Raw genomic sequence first — 21594 nt, forward strand, 5'->3', positions numbered from 1 at the left:
TCACGAGAAAACGTAAGTGTTTTTCGTTTTGTCAGTTTAGTGGCTAATTCGGACGAGTTCAGTCATACAAAATTGTACGATTTTAAAAAGAAGGCGTGGCACCTAGCCCCACGTCATACCTGCCAACACTCCCGTTTTTCCCGGGAGTCTCCCGTATTTCAGACTTATCTCCCGTCCACCTCCCGTATTGTTCTGTCTTCCGGAAAACTCCCGGAATTCCGCCCAGTAACCATTGACTTCCATAGTGTTTACTTTGTCTCTATAATAGAAGTGAATGGTTACAGGTTTTAGTTGGTGGTTCATTCCGCTGTGGCGACCCCTGATAAATAAGGAACTAAGCCGAAGGAAAATGAATGAATGAATGAATGAATGCTTACTCCACTGGCAGATTATTTTGCTTGTTTTAAAGTGGAGCTATTATGCAAAAATCTTTTTTACAAGGGGTTTAACCCCAGTTGTGTGTCAGCAGTGTGTGAATTTCTCCAGCCTCTAATGCTCAACATGAATTAATTGAATTGTTTATAATCAGACTTGAAAAGAAACACTTTGACTGACATTCTCCCTTTGTACTTGTCACCAGAGGGGGAAAGCTCCGCCCACTAGTGACTGTCTTTACCTCATTAGCATATACAGCAGCCCTGAGTGAGAAGCAGCCGTCTGTCCATTAGCCATTAGAGTGTTTGAGCTGCTGAAGATAATGTCAGCATAGACTAAGAGGATTATAGATGTGGAGTTTTAGATGAACAGCGACAGCATAGACTGACAGAAGCATGAAGCACACACTTACACTAAAGCACACATGCACACCTCACCAGCACTGAGAACAAGCAAATCTGGTGACGCACAGTCGTTTTTAGCTCCGCCCTCTTTTGAATACAGCACAATCTCATTTGAATTTAAAGCGACAGTCACCAAGACACGACAATTAGGATCAAAGCCTAAAAACTGAGCTCAACTGAGACATCACAGACGCATTGTACGTCTTGTTAAATAAGGCATGATAGGTTTTTAAAGGAAAAACTCACTTAATTTTGACTCATTACTTCTGAAAACAACACAATGTGTTTTGCTTGTCTAGAAAATGCATCGTCATTTAAGACTTTTGAGATATTTGGACCAGAAACAAGACAAAAACCCTCAGTAAGAAGTGATAAACCCTGAAATAACCAGGACGGGGAGGAGAGATGAATATACGGGCGTCTCCAAACAGCTGAGCACTTCTCATTCATAAGCCTGCCATTTTAAACCCCATCACAATGAGTGTGTGTGTGTGTGAAGGATCATCATCTACCTGTCACTTCCATAACCGGCCATGTGTTATTTATATCGGCCAGTAGACATCAGTGCAGATAATCTACAAAAGGCCGTCCATCCCATTGTCCAGAAACATTCGGGATCTCCTCATTGCATTGTTCTCCTGCGTCTGGCATGGTAAGTGACCGCACTTTTACTCAGGAATTACACTGTTACAATGCATTTCTCACTCAGAGTTTTTGTCTTGTTTCTAGTCCGCATATATCAAAACTCTTAAATCAAGAAACTAAAAATATTGTCTTGTTTTCAGAAATAATGAGTGAAAACAGCTTTAAAATAATACGATTATTATGTAGATTATTTTGATTTGAAGAATGCTGAAAACCGGTAACCATTGACTTCCATAGTATTCATTTTGTAGTAATTATTTCCATAGTATTTACTATGGAAGTGAATGGTTACAGGTTTTCAGCATTCTTCAGAATATGTGTTTGACAGAATAAACAAGAAACTCAAAAAGGTTTGACACACAAAAGAAGATAATTTGAAGAATGCTGAAACAGGTAACCATTGACTTCCATAGTATTTTTTGTTGTAATTATTTCCATAGAATTTACTATGGAAGTGAATGGTTACAGGTTGAGCCTTCTTCAGAATATGTGTTTGACAGAATAAAAATTAAATTCATAAAGGTTTGGCACACAAAAGAAGATAATTTGAAGAATGCTGAAAACAGGTAACCATTGACTTCTATAGTATTTATTTTGTAGTAATTTTTTCCATAGTATTTACAATGGAAGTGAATGGTTACAGGTTTTCAGCATTCTTCAGAATATGTGTTTGACAGAATAAAAAAGAAACTCAAAAAGGTTTGACTCACAAAAGAAGATAATTTGAAGAATGCTGAAAACAGGTAACCATTGACTTCCATAGTATTTTTTTTAGTATTTTTTTCCATAGTGTTTACCATGGAAGTGAATGGTTACAGGTTGAGCCTTCTTCAGAATATGTGTTTGACAGAATAAAAATTTAATTCATAAAGGTTTGGCACACAAAAGAAGATATTTTGGAGAACGCTGAAAACTAGTAACCATTGACTTCCATAGTATTTACTTTTTTCCTACTATGGAAGTCAATGGTTACAGGTTTCAGCATTCTTCAGAACATGTGTTTGACAGAATAAAAAAGAAACTCAAAAAGGTTCAGCACACAAAAGAAGATAATTTGAAGAATGCTGAAAACCATTCACTGAGAAACATTCACTTCCATAGTATTTATTTTGTTCTATTATGGAAGTGAATGGTTACAGGTTTTCAGCATTCTTCAAAATATCTTCTTTTGTGTTTAACAGAAGAAATTATCTTATTAAGGTTTGAAATACAAAATAAGATATTTTGAAGAATGCTGAAAACCAGTAACCATTGACTTCCATAGTATTTTTTGTAGTATTTATTTCCATGGTATTTACCATAGAAGTCAATGGTTACATGTTTTCAGCATTCCTCAAAATATGTTTTTGACGGAATAAAAAATAATAAAGGATTGGCACACAAAAGAAGATATTTTGAAGAATGCTGAAAACCAGTAACCGTTGACTTCCAAGGTATTTATCTTGTCCTACCATGGAAGTGAATGGTTACAGTTTTTTAGCATTCTTCGAAATATGTAGTTAACAGAAGAAAACATCTCATAAAGGTTTGAAACAGAAAATAAGATATTTTGAAGAATGCTGAAAACCAGTAACCATTGTATTTACCAGGGAAGTCAATGGTTACAGGTTTTCAGCAGCCTTCAAATTATGTGTTTGACAATAAAAAAGAAACTAATAAAAGTTTGGAACACAAAAGAAGATATTTTGAAAAATGCTGAAAACCGGTAACCATTCACTTCTATAGTATTTATTTTGTCCTATTATGGAAGTCAATGGTTACTGGTTTTCAGCATTCTTCAAAAATATATTTGAAAGAATAAAAAAGAAATTCATAAAGGTTTGGCACAGAAAGTAAGATATTTTGAATATTGCTGAAAACCGGTAACCATTCACTTCTATAGTATTTTTTTGTCCTACCATGGAAGTCAATGGTTACAGGTTTTCAGCATTCTTCATGACATCTTTTTTTTTGTATTTGACAGAAAAAAGCATCTCATAAAGGTTTGAAATCAAAATAAGATATTTTGAAGAATGCTGAACACCTGTAACCGTTGACTTCCATATTTTTTTATTTTGTAGTATTTATTTCCATAGTATTTACCATGGAAGTCAATGGTTACTGGTTTTCTGCACTCTTCAAAATATCTTCGTTTGTGTGCCAAACCATTATGAGTTTTTTAATCTGTCAAACACATATTTTGAAGAATGTTGAAAAAAACCTTTAACCATTGACTTCTATGGTAAATACTATGGAAATAAATGCTACAAAAATACTATGGAAGTGAATGTTTACAATTTTTCAGCATTTTCCAAAATATCTTCTTTTGTGTTTAACAGAAGAAAGCATCTTATTAAGGTTTGAAATGCAAAAGAAGATATTTTGAAGAACGCTGAAAACCAGTAACCATTGACTTCCATAGTATTTACTTTGTCCTGCCATTGAAGTGAATGGTTACAGGTTTTCAGCATTCTTCAAAATATGTGTTTGACAGAATAAAAAGAAACTCATAAAGGTTTGACACACAAAAGAAGATAATTTGAAGAATGCTGAAAAACGGTAACCATTGCCTTCCATAGTATTTTTTTTTGTCCCACCATGGAAGTCAATGCTTACAGGTTTTCATCATTCTTCCAAATATGTGCTTAACAGAAGAAAACATCTCATAAAGGTTTGGCTCACAAAAGATATTTTGAAGAATGCTGAAATGCGGTAACCATTGGCTTCCATAGTATTTTAATTTGTCCTAAAATAGAAGTGAATGGTTACAGGTTTTCAGCATTCTTCAAAATATGTCTTTGACAGAATAAAAAACTAAAAGAAACCCATAAAAGTTAGTCTTGTTTCAGAAAATAATGAGTCAAAATGAAGTGAGTTTTCCTTAAGACAAGCAAAATAATCTGCCAACAGAGTAAGTGAAATAATCTTGTTTTTTTTTACATTAGATTAATTAACTTACCCTTTTGGCAGATTATTTTGCTTGTCTTAAGGAAAAACTCACTTCATTTTGACTCATTACTTCTGAAAACATCACAGTAATTTTTACTTTTCTAGAAAATGCTTCTTGATTTAAGAATGTTTAGATGTTTGCACTAGAAACAAGACCCAAACTCTAAGTAATAAAAGCTTTTTTCAGTGTATATGCTTGAGATACTTTGACAATTAGTGGGGCTGGAGAGCATTAATTACACTTAAAGGGACAGTACACCCATGAAGATTACTTGTTTTAAACTTTTAAGAGTTTCTTTCTTCTGTTGAACACAAAGGAAGATATTTAGAAAAATGTTGGAAATGTGCAACCATTTATTTATAACTTTTGTAATTGTTTTTCATACTATGGAAGTCAGTGGTTACCGGTTTTCAGCAATCTTCAAAATATCTTCTTTTGTATTTCAAACCATTATGAGTTTCTTTCATTCTGTTAAACACTAAAGAAGATATTTTGAAGAATGCTGGAAACCTGTTACCATTGACTTTCATAGTAGGACAAAATAAATACAATGGAAGTCAATGGTTACAGGTTTTAAACGTTCTTCAAAATATCTTCTTTTGTGTTAAACAGTAAAAGAAACTTATAAAGGTTTGGAAAAACTTTACGGAGAGTAAATAGTGACAGGAAGTAAAAATGAGTGAAAAAAGCTCAAACAAATGACAAATCAAAATAATAATCACACTTTTAATCAATAATCAAATAATCAATCACTTTTAAAACAATAATCAAACAATTGAGGGAGAGTAAATAGTGACAGAAACTAAAAGTGAATCAAATGACAAATCAAATAATAATCGCACAGTTTTAAAGCAGTTTACCAGGAAGATTTAAAGGGATAGTTCACCCAAAAACTCTGTTTGAGTCTCTTTACTCTAAAAAAAGATATTTAGAAGAATGTTGAAAACCTGTAACCATTGACTTTCATAGTAGGACAAAATAAATACTATAAAAGTCAATGGTTACAGGTTTTCAGCGTTCTTCAAACTATCTTCATTTGTGCTCAACAGGTTAAATAAAACTGTTTGGAAACAATTGAGGGAGAGTAAATAGTGACAGAAACTAAAAGTGAATCAAATGACAAATCAGTTAATAATCACACAGTTTTAAAGCAGTTTACCAGGAAGATTTAAAGGGATAGTTCACCCAAAAACTCTGTTAGAGTCTCTTTACTCTGACCAAAAAGAAGATATTTTGAAGAATGTTGAAAACCTTTAACTATTAACTTCCATATTTATTTGTCCTACAATGGAAGTCAATGGTTACAGGTTTTCAGCATTCTTCAAAATATCTTCTTGGAAACACTTGAGGGAGAGAAAATTTTCCATTTTTAAGTGAACTAACCCTTTAATATGAAAAAAAATAAAAACAATTAGCAATTAAGACATTTAACTGAGTATGATATTTTGAATTACATTGCTTTGTCATTGAATAATGAATATTTAGTTTAATCTAAAAATTAAAAAATAACCCTACATTGGGTTAAATATGGACAAACCAAATATTATGGGTTAATTTGATCAGAATCAGTTTTATTGCCAAATGTGCTTCACACACACAAGGAATTAGTTTTGGCCACAGAAGCTTCCAGTGGACTTAAAGTGACAAGTGACGACACAAAATAAATCTGAAAGAAGACGACAAACATTAAACAGAGATGCAGTTAGTCAAAGAGCTCTGGATGTTGAGTTGTGTGTACAGATTTGTCATAAATATACAGGTTATAAAGTGCTGTGTACAAATACGAATGGAGAAGGTATTGCATTGTATATTGATATGAGGTGCTGTGTACAAGTGCGTATGAGAAAGTATTGCACATGTCTACTGCACAGTAGGGGAATATTAACTCTTCATGAGGAAGACAGCCTGAGGAAAGAAACTTTTCCTGTGTCTGGCTGTTTTTGTGCTCCGTGCACTGTAGCGACAACCAGAAACCAATTATCAATGATGTTTGTACATATTTAAAGGGACAGTTCACCATTTAAATAAAAGATGTATTGGATATTTATTCTCCCTCAAGTGGTTCCAAAGCTTTGTGACTTTCTTTCTTCGGTTGAACACTAAAGAAGATATTTTATCGAAGGCTGAAAACCGGTAACCATTGACTTCTATTGAAAAATCAAATACTATGGAAGTCCAGCTTCTTCAAAATATCTTCTTTGGTTGTTCAACAGAATAAAGAAAAGAATTGTTTGCATATCAGATTTATTTTAGTGTAGTTTTAATGTCTAATTTGATGACATTCAGTTTGTTGTTAGTAAAAATATAATATATTTTTTTACTTATTTCACTTAAATCTAAAAAATATATTTAATATTGTAAAATTAATTTTAAGAACGTGGAAAAATGTCCCTATTTTGACTGTAAAGCTCAATTTGATGCATCATTTTACAGGTAAAACAACTGTGGAGAAATAATTGTGTAGGGTTTACTTTGATACGATTGGAAATTGGCTATTCATTTGAGCAAATTCTAACGAAGATAAAGCTAATATAGCAGATTGAATTAAAAGAGAGATTTGGAGGGGGGAAATGCGATGTTTTCTTGTAAAACAGTCCATTTGCAATTTTAAACAACATCTTAACCATGGTAAATTGGGGTGTTTATTATTTTATTTAATTGCTTACATGTTAATTGTATTTATTAAAATTTTGTTTTTTGTTTCGTTTATTTATTTATTTGTTTGTTTATTTATTTGTAGACTTTTCATTTGATTTCATTCCTAAAAATGACCTGCTTTTAAGGGGTTAATCCTGAGTTGTTTTAACCCAACATTGGTTTAATATTGAACATTTTTAAATATGCACAATCATTTCGATCAAATTTAAATGACAGTAGAGTTTTGACCCAGTATTGTGTTACAACTACCCAGCATTTTTTAGAGTGTGCAAACAAATCGGTGAATCTTGATTGATTGAAAGTTTGAACTCAGCTGAACATGAATCAAACTTCCAAGCAGTTTTTGTAACAGAAAGTGAAAACTAGTTGTGTTTCATTTCTCCAGGCTCCTAAAAAAGCAAAGAAGCGTGCGGCAGAGGGAGCCAACTCCAATGTCTTCTCCATGTTTGAACAAGCTCAGATTCAGGAGTTCAAGGAGGTCTGAACACTTTCATTCATCATGACTGCACAATTTAAACCAATAGTTCATTCATTCATTCATTCATTCATTCATTCATTCATTCATTCATTCTTTCATTCTTTCTTTCATTCTTTCATTCTTTCATTCATTCATTCATTCATTCATTCTTTCATTCATTCATTCTTTCATTCTTTCTTTCATTCTTTCATTCATTCATTCTTTCATTCATTCATTCATTCTTTCATTCATTCATTCAATCATTCATTCATTCTTTCTTTCATTCTTTCATTCATTCATTCTTTCTTTCATTCATTCATTCATTCTTTCTTTCATTCTTTCATTCATTCATTCAATTATTCATTCATTCATTCTTTCATTCTTTCATTCTTTCATTCATTCATTCATTCTTTCATTCTTTCATTCATTCATTCAATCATTCATTCATTCATTCATTCATTCATTCATTCTTTCATTCATTCATTCATTCATTCAATTATTCATTCATTCATTCTTTCATTCATTCATTCATTCATTCATTCATTCATTCATTCATTCATTCAATTATTCATTCATTCATTCATTCATTCATTCATTCTTTCTTTCTTTCATTCATTCATTCATTCATTCATTCATTCATTTCCCTTCGGATTAGTCCCTTATTCATCAGGGGTTGCCACAGTGGAATGAACCACCAACTATTCCAGCATATGTTTTATGCAGTGCATGCTCTGCCAGCTGCAATCCAGTACTGGGAAACACTCATACACACACTCATACACTATGGCCAATTTAGTTCATCAAGTCCTCTATAGCGCATGTGTTTAAACTGTGGGGAAACTGGAGCACCCAGAGGAAACCCACACCAACACGGGGAGAACATGCAAACTCCACACAGAAACGCCACTGACCCAGCCGAGGCTTGAACCAGCGACCTTCTTGCTGTGTGGATGTGAATATGATCTGAGAAACATTTGAAGGTTTCAGCGATGAGGATGCATTAATCACAGCAGTGTTTTCATTGTGGGATTCACCGCAGAAGAGCGCAGCTGCTATTGTGTGTGTCTTTCTCTAAAGCTCCCTGTGGAATCTGATATTCCTGTCTGATCCCTATTGAGGGCCGATATATATTTATAGAGACCCTCCTCAACATAGCAGATTGGCTGAATTCTGCCGGGATAACAGACACATTTGTGGCATTGTGCATCTGCAAGTGTCTCCACAAAGGAGGAGCCTAGCAAGTGTTGAACATGTCGTGTATTTTTCTGGGAACGATATTTCTGAAGGAGCTGGTGACATGGAATTGAAGCAGATTTAGGTAAAAACCCAAACAATACAAACATAAAACACATCTGATAAATGAGTTCTGTGTAGTAAGAATGAAACGACAGTAGGAGAAAATGCTAAACTACTGAAATGTATTCAATACTTTATATAAAAGGCTTTATTTAAAGACGCCTCTCATATGGAGAATGAAGTCACATGCATTGCTCAGGTGTGAGTTTCTCACAGACTTCAACAGAGTGTCAAAACCCTGATGCTTCTGTGGGTCTCGTCTATAAAATCTGAGCTTTATTTAGTATTTTCTATTGGATTCGGGTCAGGTGATTGGTTGGGCCATTCTCCAGCTTGATTGTCTTTCTCTGAAAGCATCTGAGAGTCTCCTTGGCTGCGTTTTGGATGATTGTCTTGCTGAAATGGTTTCATCCTCATCCTCCTGCTAATGTAGATGTTGGACTGAAGCTCCTGATATTCATTTACACTGAGGAAGGGCAGAGGGTTGCTGAAGAACTACTGAGAGATTTCCGCTGCTGTCTGGGCTTTCACTGCCGAACTACACCTCCCTTTCTTCATGTGTTCAACACTTTTTCCCCTGCGTCATTTCATTTTATTACACAGAACTTCATTGTCACGATCACCAGCGACTATAACTCCCAGATCGCTGGATCTCACACACAAACACACATGGACTACAATTCCGCCATTAATGGACTACATATTCAGTCATGCCACACACATACTCACACCTGCTCCAAGTCTCTACTGATTACATTCGCACCACCTGAGCATTGTCAAAGACTGATTACTGACCCTATTTAAACAGCACACACACTCATTTCCATTGCCAAGTCTTGTTATCTGTAAAGTGACATTACAACGTGTTTCCCTTAGTCTTGTTCCTCCGTGTTTTGATCTTTGGCTGGTTTCCCTTTCTCCTTGTCTGCCGCCTGTCTACCGACCTCTGGCCTGATTCATTTGACTACGATTCTGGACTGCCTTTATACATCTCTTTGCACCTGTGTTGACCTTTGCTTGCCTGACTCTGAATAAACCTGCAAGTGGATCCAAGTGGTTTTCTTTGTTTATATGGATTTCTTTGGTTGTTGTCAGCATCTGGGGAACATTTCAAGTCAGCAGCACTTTTAGAGAGATCTTTTCTTAGACAAATGGTGACGTGTTCAATACTTATTTTCCTGCTGTATGTAATGAAAAAAAACAAAACAAGGGGTATCCCAGTGTACTTTTGATCAATATAAAGCATCTTCATTAACTGGTACAAGCTTATAATGTTGTAGTATGTTCTGAAGCACTTCCAGGAATACTAACATGATTTTCAAGCTTATCTACGCTGTAAAATATGCAGTAAAATTTACAATTACAATCTTAATTTATAGTGCTCTTGTCAGTTTTACAGTATTATCATTCATTTTCCTTCGGCTTAGTCCCTTATGTATCACAGCGGAATGAACTGCCAACTATTTTAGCATATGTTTTACGCAGCGGATGCCCTTCCGGCTGCAAGTTACAACCCAGTACTGGGAAACACCCATACACCCTCATTCACACACATACTTACTGTAAAAAGTGATTATTTACTTTACTTAAATAAGTGAGTAAACTCATTACCTTAAAAGCAACAAGCTGACTTTACTTAAAAGAGTGAGTGAACCCAATGTAACTTGAAACTGTTTAGTTGCTTTAGCTTAATATTTATAATCATGCACATAGTTCATTTAGTTAAAAAAAATTAGGGCAACGGGTTAACTCATTTATAATATGTAAAGTCAACTAATCACTTTTTACAGTGTACACTACGACCAATTTAGAATTCCCCTATAGCGCATGTGTTTGGACTGTGGGGGAAACCGGAGCACTCGGAGGAAACCCACACCAACACGGGGAGAACATGCAAACTCCACACAGAAATGCCAGATGACCCAGATGACCAAAATAGCAATACTGTAAACTTTTACAGCAATTTTTTACTGTGTAGATAGGCTGTAAATGTTATGATCAATAGTGTTGAATGCAGTAATGAGGTTTAACAAAAAATAAACCACTATTGGATGTTAAGAGGAGCGGCGCAGTGGGTAGCGCTGTCACAGCAAGAAGGTCGCTGGTTCGAGTCCCAGATGGGTCAGTTGCCGTTTCTGTGTGGAGAACCGGGAGAACTGGATAGGCTTGATCAGGGGTCACCAAACTTGTTCCTGGAGGGCCGGTGTCCTGCAGATTTTAGCTCCAACCCTAATCAAACACACCTGAATGAGCTAATCAAGGTCTTACTACAGTAGGTATACTTGAAACACCCAGGCAGGTGTGTTGAGGCAAGTTGGAGCCAAACCCTGCAGGGACACCGGCCCTCCAGGACCAAGATTGGTGACCCCTGGGCTAGATTGTCCATAGTGTATGTGTATGAATGAGAATGTATGGGTGTTTCCCAGTAATGGGTTGCAGCTAGAAGGGCATCCACTGTGTAAAACATATGCTGGATAAGTTGGTGGTTCATTCTGCTGTGGCGACTCCTGATTATTAAACGGACTAAGATGAAAGTAAATGAATGAATGAATAATATATCCAGTATAAAACAATTTAAATGAGAAAAATGTATTTTTTTTCTTCAGGCATTTACCATCATGGACCAGAACAGAGACGGATTCATTGACAAGAATGACCTGAGAGACACTTTTGCAGCTCTAGGTTGGTTTACACAGGTTTTTTGTTACTACATTAACTACAACAAAATCTCTCAATATATATATATATAGATGTTTGAAATATCTTTGTTTTTAGATGTTTTTTTATTGTTATTTTATAAATTACCCCAGACAAATGTTTTAATTGTTTATTTGTGAATCCCCTCCCAACATTTAATTTTCAACATGAAATAAACACACTATGATAATATGTATTTCTATGTGTAGACCAAAATATAATAGAATAATGTATATCCGATTATTATATTATATTGTATGAATTGTATTTTTACATGATATTATTTACACACCTAAAAATGCTGGCTTACTTAAACCCAGTTTTGGGTGACATTTGGACAAAACCAACCACTGGGTTGATTTTTTTTTTCTAATTAACTTTAAAGCACCAAATATAACCCAACATCTGCCTTTGTCCATATTTTGCCCAACTTGGGTTGAAATTACCCAGCATTGTATTAGAGTGTAGTACAGTAAAGTATTTATAGTAAAGAGTCTAATATGTGAAAATAAAATGTCATATATAAATAAAATGAAATACGAACATATATATTTTTGGCTGTATATATTTATGTCAGAATTGACTAGAACATATTTTTTTCTGAGCTGTACTTATTAAAATATATTATAGAATACAGCTTAACATATATATTTTTGGCTGTATTATATACATATAGGCTATATTTTTGTTAGAATTAACCAGAACATATTTATTCTGAACTAAAATTCAGTTAAAATATTTCATAGGTTTCAGTGTAATATATATATATATATATATATATATATATATATATATATATATATATATATTGGCTATATTATATATATATATATATATATATATATATATATATATATATATATATATATATATATATATATATATATATATATATAGGCCATATTTATATCAGATTTAACCAGAACATATTTATTCTGAGCTGAAATTATTAAAATATTTCATAGGTTTCAGTGTAATATATAAATATATATATATATATATATATATATATATATATATATATATATATATATATATATATATATATATATATATATATATATATATATATATATATATATATATATATTGGCTGTATTATATATATATATATATATGCCATATTTATATCAGAATTAACCAGAACATATTTATTTTGAGCTGTACTTATTAAAGTATATACAAGATCAGACTAAATTTGACTCTTTTGAAGTGAAAATATTCTCAGTAAAGCATCAAACGTGGTTTAAAAACATGGCAAATTATATACAAATAATTATTTTAGGTGTCTTTTAATGTCAACAAATGATAGTTTGTTCTGAATTTGCCTGATAAGAGTTTTTCTTAGAGTATATAGTCACACTAGATTAATATATTTTGGTGACACTTTAAAATAAGGGTCCATTATTTAATGTATTTTTTAACACGCTCAAACAATTATTAGCTTAATTATTGCTAATTAAGTTAAATAAATGTAATGTTAGCTCACGGTGCATTAACTAATGTAAACAAGCACAACTTTGGATTTTAATAATGCATTAGTTAATGTTGAACTGTGATTAATAAATGCTGTAGAAGATTATTCCCACTTAGTTAATGCTAGTAAATACATTTACTAATGGACCATTATTCTAAAGTGTTACTATTCAGCTTAGCGTGACATTTAAAGGCTTAACTAGGTTAATTAGGGTAAAGTTAGGGTAATTAGGCAAGTCATTGTATAACAGTGGTCTGTTCTGGAGACAATCCTAAACTAATATTGCTTAAGGGGGCTAATAATATTGACCTTAAAATGGCTTTAAAACTATTAAAAACTGCTTTCATTCTAGCCGAAATAAAGCAAATAAGACTTTCTCCAGAAGAAAAAATATTATAGGAAATACTGTGAAAATTTCCTGAATCTGTTCAACATCATCTGGGGAATATCTGAAGAAGAATTGACATTAGGGTGAATAATTTTGACTTCAATTGTAATAGTCAACCTACTGTATGGGAAGTATCTAAACCTCTAATTTCCCATGATGCACCTGTTCTCAGGGCGGCTGAATGTGAAACAGGAGGAGATTGATGAGATGCTGAAGGAGGCGTCGGGACCGATCAACTTTACCGTGTTTCTTACCATGTTTGGAGAGAAACTCAAAGGCAGGTTTTTAAGATAAGTCAGACAGATGCTGTCTATTAAACCCCAGTGAATGCAACACTGAATCCTGACTCTGTGTGTGTGCAGGAGCCGATCCTGAGGAAACCATCCTCAATGCATTCAAAGTGTTCGATCCAGAGGGAAAGGGAATCCTGAAGAAGGAATAGTAAGATTTACATTCACATTCAGTCGTTTGGTAGATGCTTTTGTACAAAGTGACTTACAATTAAGGAGGCATTCAGCGATTCAACAAGAAGAGGCTCGGAGAATTGATGATGGAGTTAAGAGGGAGGGAAGGTTTTTTTAAATAAAAGAGAAGAGTGTTTCTACAGGTGGTTTGTCAAGCCTACTCACCTGTGTGAGGCACACGTTCATACATGCACAATGTTTTTATGAGATGTTGAGTGATTTTTCTGTGCATGTTGATTTCATGCATGTTTCTGGATGTTTTGTCTGCAGCGTGACTGAGATGTTGACCACACAGGCAGACAGGTTTTCACCAGAGGAGGTGAGCTCAATCTCTGTACAGTCAATATGATGGTGTTTTGATAATGCAGTGACTCTGACTGTGTATGTGTGTGTGTTTAGATGGAGCAGATGTTCAGTGCTTTCCCTCCAGACGCTGCAGGAAATCTGGACTACAGGAATCTGGTGCACATCATCACTCACGGAGAGGAGAAAGACCAGGAGTAGAGCCTCAGCCAATCACAGCGCATCGCTCCGCTTGGTCACGCCCACTCATCTGTGATTGACAGGCTTGAAAGTTGATATACGTACTGCAAGTTTTTTAATAAATGATATTCTATTTGCACCTTGTCATAATGCTTGTTAAAATGTACTTGCAAAATATTGTAATAGGTAAATAAATGGACTTGAAATTTTGAGTTGAGTGGAAATTATTTTAGTGCGTTTGATGCTTTACAGAGAATATTTTCACTTCAAAAGAGTCAAATTTAGTCTGATCTTGTATATACTTTAATAAGTACAGCTCAAAATAAATATGTTCTGGTTAATTCTGATATAAATATGGCCTATATATATATATATATATATATATATATATATATATATATATATATATATATATATATATATAACTTGTATATATAAATAAACAAATAAATATAGATATATAATTTGTATAAAGAAAGAAATAAATAAATATATATATATATAATTTGTATATATAAATAAATAAATAAATAAATATATATATATATATATATATATATATATATATTATATATAATTTGTATATATAAATAAATAAATAATATATATATATATATATAATTTGTATATATAAATAAATAAATATATATATATATATATATATATATATATATATATATATAACTTGTATATATAAATAAATAAATATATATATATATAACTTGTATATATAAATGAATATATATATATATATATATATATATATATATATATATATATATATATATATATATATATATATATATATATATAATTTGTATATATAAATAAATAAATATATATATAATTTGTATATATAAATAAATAAATAAATAAATATAATTTGTATATATAAATAAACAGATAAATAAATATAGGAATTACAACCGTTTCCATATGTGCCTCCCACTTGTTAAGGGTCCAAAAGTAATTGGACTATTGCCTCCAAAGTTGTTCCATGGCCCGGTGTGAGCAATTCCCTCATTATCCCAATTACAATGAGCAGATAAAAGGTCCAGAGTTTATTTCAAGTGTGCAAATCTGTTACCGTCAACACTTAAGATGACATTCAAAGAGCTGTCACTATCAGTCAAGCAAAAACAATCATTAGGCCTAAAAAAACTAAACAAAACCCATAAGAGAGATAGCAGAAACATCAGGTGTGGCCAAAACAACTGTGTGGAACATTCTTAAAAAGAAAGAGCGCACCAGTGAGCTCAGCAACACCAAAAGACCAGGAAGACCACAGAAAACAACTGTGGTGGACGACTGAATTCTTACCCTAGTGAAGGAAACACCCTTCACAACAGTTGACCAGATCAAGAACACTCTCCAGGAGGCGGGTGTGTGTGTGTATGTGTGTGTGTCAGAGTCAACAATCAAGAGAAGACTACACCAGAGTGAATGCAGAGGGTTCACCGCAAGATGTAAATCATTGGTGAGCCTCAAAAACAGGAGGGCCAGATTAGAGTTCTGAAAATGCCTTCACAGTGCTGGAACAACATCCTCTGGACAGATGAGATCAAGATCAACTTGTACCAGAGTGATGGGAAGAGAAGAGTATGGAGAAGGAAAGGAGCTGCTCATGCTCCTAAGCAGTGAAGCATAGTGACATGGCGTGGGCATGTATGGCTGTCAGTGGAACTGCTTTTCTTGTATTTATTGATGATGTGATGCTGACAAAAGCAGCAGGATGAATTCTGAAATGTTTCAGGCATATTTTCTGCTCATATTTAGCCAAATGCTTCAGAACTCATTGGACGGCACTTCACAGTGCAGATGGAGAATGACCCAAAGCATACTGCGAAAGCAACCAAAGAGTTTTTGAAGGGGAAAAGTGGATTTTTATGCAATGGCCAAGTCAATCACCTGATCTGAATCCAATTGAGCAGGCATTTGATTTGCTGAAGACAAAACTGAAGGAAAAATGCCCTAAATAACAAACAGAAACTGAAGACAGTTGCTGTAGAGGCCTGGCAGAGCACCACCAGGAATGAAACTCAGCGTCTGGTGATGTCTCTGCGCTCCAGACTTCAGGCTCTAATTGACTGCAGAGAATTTTCAACCAAATATTAAAAAGTGAAAGTTTTATTTAGGATTATTATTCTGTCCCATTACTTTTGGTCACTTAACAAGTGGGAGGCACATATGCAAACTGTTGTTTCCTACAGCCTACAGCATTCACCTGATTTGGATGTACCCTCAAATTAAAGCTGACAGTCTGCAGATTAATTGCGATTAATCACCTCCAAAAAAGTTTGATTTAACATAATATATGTTTTATTGTATATATTTATTATATACATGATATTTATTATATATATATATATATATATATATATATATATATATATATATATATATATATATATATATATATATATATTGAGTGGGTGGGGTTAAAGTCTAGAAGGGATACAGCTGTGGATACTCACGTCATTCATTCATTCATTTTCTTTTTGGCTTAGTCTCTTTATTAATCAGGGGTCACCACAGCAGAATGAACCGCCAACTAGTCCAGCATATCTGCAACCCAGTACTGGGAAATGAGCAAGCAATCGCATGTGTTTAGCGCATGTGTTTGGACTGTGGGGGAAACCAGAGCACCCGGAGGAAACCCACGCCAATATGGGAAGAACATGCAAACTCCACACAGTTCTTTTATTCATCTGGGGTCGCTACAGCGGAATGAACCGCCAACTTATCCAGCATATTTTTTTACACAGCGCATGCCCTTCCTGCTGCAACCCATCACTGGGAAACATCCATAGACACTCATTCACACTCATACACTATGGACAATGTAGTTCATCAATTCCCCTATAGCGCATGTGTTTGGACTGTGGGGGAAACCGGAGCACCCGGAGGAAACCCACGTCAACACGGGGAGAACATGCAAACTCCACACAGAAATGCCAACTGACCCATCCGGGGCTCAAACCAGCGACCTTGTTGCTGTGAGGCGATCATGCTATCCACTGCACCTCCGTGCTGCCCTGTTGTTTTTCTTAATGAAGCGAATTCCAATTATTTTATACAGAAACTTTCCAGGCTTGGTTTGTTTATATTTGACCCAACATTGGGTTACAACAACAGTTTTTTTTGGTGTAAAATTAAATCCCTTTAACAAATGCCAGAAACCTGTCCAATCTCAAACCGCTCCATGGTGGCGCAGTGGGTAGCACGTTCGCCTCACAGCAAGAAGGTCACTGGTTCGAGCCTCGACTGGGTCAGTTGGCTTTTCTGTGTGAAGTTTGCATGTTGCTTGCATGGGTTTCCCCTAGAAGTCCAAAGACATGTGGTACAGTTGAATTGGGCAGGCTAATTGTTGTGTATGAGTGTGTATGGATGTTTCCCAGTGATGGGTTGCAGCTGAAAGGATATCCGCTGTGTAAAACATATGCTGGATATGTTGACGGTTCATTCCGCTGTGGTGACCCCAGATTAATAAAGGGACTAAGCCGAAAAGAAAATGAATGAATGAGTATCCACAGCTGTATCCCTTCTAGACTTTAACCCCGCCCACTCGAACTTGAGGTTAATATCAGTTTTTGAAACATCTTAATATTCCTTCCTAAACATATTCAGAAATAAATGTTCAGAACTGGCTACTGTGTTTGTACGGATGTTTTCTGAGTGACTTTCAGAAACAGGTGTCAGTACTTTTATTTTCTGCTGGGATAAAGTCAAAGCCTGCGCTGTTATTTCTGTTTGCCGCATGTAATACAATACAGTCTTAATGCAGCGGCTGAGACAATGAGCAGCTCTGTCTGATCCTGCTGTCATTAACAGCACTGACAGGACCACTGCTCATGGAAACATTACAACACACTTCACAAAAAAAGTAAATCATTGTCACAAAAACAAATAAAACAAAGTAAAATTGTAAATAAATAAAAAAGGTAAAGATTGTTTAAACTAAATTGTTGTTAGATTGTTGTTTTTAATATAATATAAATATAAGTATTTAAATAATATAAATAAAATTAACTGATGATTTATTTTATCCTTTTATATTTTATTCTTGTAAGTCATTTTGGATTAAAGCATCAGCTAAAAGAATAAATGTAAATGTAAATTTCATGTAAATTAAATGTAAAATGCAATTCAAGATATATTTTTTGGGAAGGACAATAGCTAAAGATATTAACTTTATTCATTCATTTTCCTTTGGCTTTGTCCCTTTTTGAATCAGGGGTCGCTACAGCGGAATGAACCGCCAACTTAGCATGTGTTTTATGCAGCGGATGCCCTTCCAGCTGCAACCCATCACAGGGAAACACCCATGCACACTCATTCACACTTATACACTATGGCCAATTTAGTTAATCAATTCCCCTATAGCGCATGTGTTTGGACTGTGGGGGAAACCCACGCCTACATGGGAAGAACATGCAAACTCCACACAGAAATGCCAACTGACCCAGACGAGGCTCAAACCAGCGACAATCTTGCTGTGAGGCGACAGCGCTACCCACTGCGCCACCAAATATAAGTGGGTTAAGGGGTTTATATTCTGGTTTTGACTTTTAATTAAAGGACAGTTCACCTAAAAAGGAAAATTCTGAAAAACACCCACCACTTGTTTTAAATCTTTCTTTCTTCTGTTGAGCAGAAAAGAAGATATGTTGAAGAATGTTAGAAGCTGGTAACCATTGATTTTCATAGTAGTTATTTTTGCCACTATGGAAGTGAATGGTTACCAGTTTCCAACGTTCTTCAAATTCCCTTCAACAAAAAAAAGATACCAAAAGGTGTGGAACCATTCGACACTGACTAAATGTACATTTCTGGGTGAAATATCGCTTTAAGTTAGCTTTTTAGCAATTTGGCATTTCACCATTTGCATAAAGCATAAAAGTTATATTCTTTTTATCACCAGAAATTTGTCACTTTGTCATTTGGTTTCTTAAGTGAATGTACGAATAAAAAAATCCAAATAGTTTCTCTGTTGCAGATCCATCATTTGAACCATGTTAGTTATAACGTAATTCTATAGTTTCTATGGTAATAACAACTAAAGTACCTAATCTGTTGTGGTTATTCTATGGTTGCTATGACACAACAACTATAGTAATTAATATGTTGTGGTAATTCTACAGTTGCTATGGTGACACAACAACTAACGTATTTAATATGTTGTGGTATATCTATAGTCGCTATGGTAACACAACAACTATCGTAATATATATGTTGTGGTATTTCTAAAGTCGCTATGGTAACAAACAACTATAGTAATTAATATGTTGTGATATTTCCATAGATACTATGGTTATGCAACAACTAAAGTAATTGATCTGTTGTGGCAATTCTACAGTTTCTATGGTAACACAACAACTATTGATGTGTTGTAGTAATTCTACAGTTGCTATGGTAACACAACAACTAATGTAATTGATGTGTTGTGGTTATTCTACAGTTGCTATGGTAACACAACAACTATAGTAATTAATATGTTGTGGTATTTCTACAGTCACTATGGTAACACAACAACTAACGTAATTAATCTGTTGTAGTAATTCTACAGTTGCTATGGTAGCACAACAAATATAGTAATTAATATGTTGTGGTATTTCTATAGTCACTATGGTAACGCAACAACTATAGTAATTAATATGTTGTGGTATTTCTACAGTCACTATGGTAACACAACAACTAACGTAATTAATCTGTTGTAGTAATTCTACAGTTGCTATGGTAGCACAACAGATATAGTAATTAATATGTTGTGGTATTTCTATAGTCGCTATGGTAACAAAACAACTATAGTAATTAATATGTTGTGGTATTTCCACAGTCACTATGGTAACACAACAACTAACGTAATTAATCTGTTGTAGTAATTCTACAGTTGCTATGGTAGCACAACAAATATACTAATTAATATGTTGTGGTATTTCTATAGTCGCTATGGTAACAAAACAACGTAATTAATGTTGTGGTATTTCTAAAGTCGCTATGGTAACACAACAACTAACGTAATTAATCTGTTGTGGTGGTTCTACAGTTGCTATGGTGACACAACAACTAACGTAATTAATATGTTGTGCTATTTCTATGGTTGCTATGGTAACACAACAACTAATGTAATTAATTTGTTGTAGTAATTCTACAGTTGCTATAGTAGCACAACAAATATAGTAATAATATGTTGTGGTATTTGTATAGTTGCTATGGTAACACAACAGCTATAGTAATTAATATAGTTATTATTGTAATTAATGTGTTGAGGTGATTCTGCAATTGCTTTGTTACCACAACAACTAATGCAATTGATCTTTTGAGGTTATTGAACAGTTTCTATGGTAACAACAACTAAAGTAATTAATCTGTTGAGGTTATTCTACAGTTTCTATGGTAACACAACAACTAACGTAATTAATCTGGTGTGGTGATTCTACAGTTGCTATGGTGGCACAACAAATATAGTAATTAATATGTTGTGGTATTTCTATAGTTGCTATGGTAACACAACAACTATAGTAATTAATATAGTTATTATGGTAATTAATCTGTTGTGGTGATTCTACAGTTTCTATGGTAACAACAACAACTAGCGTAATTAATGTGTTGCAGTAATTCTACAGCTGCTATGGTAACACAAGAAATATAGTGAGTAATCTGTTGTGGTGATTCTACAGTTGCTATGGTAACTACTATAGTAATATAAACAAACGGCCCAATACTGTAGTTTACTGCAGGGTATTTTATATTATCCTGAGGAAATTGGGTATGTTATACTACCATACACCACAGTTTACTGTAGTAAAGACTAAATTATGCTACAGTATTTATTAGTTTATCTATTAGCTCACTATAGGTTATACTACTGTATGCTGGAGTATTTATTTGAAAGAGTTTTTAAAAACATATAGTATAAATATTACAGTATGGAACAAAACACTAGACTTCGCTATAGTATTTTTACATGTATTGTTAGTGTAGTGTTGTATTACCTATAAGCTGTATTTCAGTGAGTGATGGACTGACGCGTCTCTCTCTCTCTCTCTCTCTCTCTCTCTCCACTTTCCTCACAGTGTTTGGGTGTTAATCCAGGACTGGATGTGCTGGTATTGTTGGAGACCTGAGCCGCCAGCAGAGGATTATGAACAACAGGAGCTCCTGTTTCTCAGTCTATTTTAGAGATTCACAATCCTGCTGCTCACATACACACCTGTAGGAGCTGAAGGCACAACTGTACACTGACTGATCTCTTCACTGACACATTTTTATATGAGATGTAGATTTATTTATTTACAATAATTATCATTCCAGGGGCGTC

At 34.1% G+C, this 21594-nt stretch overlaps 1 protein-coding gene across 1 annotated transcript; it reads left to right on the plus strand.

Annotated features, from left to right (window-relative positions):
* Positions 1 to 1343: 1343 nt before the first annotated feature.
* Positions 1344 to 14485, plus strand: myl2a (myosin, light chain 2a, regulatory, cardiac, slow). Its single transcript, XM_056456818.1, has 7 exons — positions 1344 to 1431; positions 7397 to 7489; positions 11371 to 11446; positions 13499 to 13603; positions 13689 to 13767; positions 14061 to 14109; positions 14190 to 14485. Exons 1-7 carry the CDS (start codon positions 1429 to 1431, stop codon positions 14292 to 14294), a joined length of 510 nt encoding a protein of 169 aa, XP_056312793.1. The 5' UTR covers positions 1344 to 1428; the 3' UTR covers positions 14295 to 14485.
* Positions 14486 to 21594: the final 7109 nt, after the last annotated feature.

Source organism: Danio aesculapii, chromosome 5 (assembly GCF_903798145.1).
Source record: "Danio aesculapii chromosome 5, fDanAes4.1, whole genome shotgun sequence".
In the NCBI taxonomy this organism is placed as follows: domain Eukaryota; kingdom Metazoa; phylum Chordata; class Actinopteri; order Cypriniformes; family Danionidae; genus Danio; species Danio aesculapii.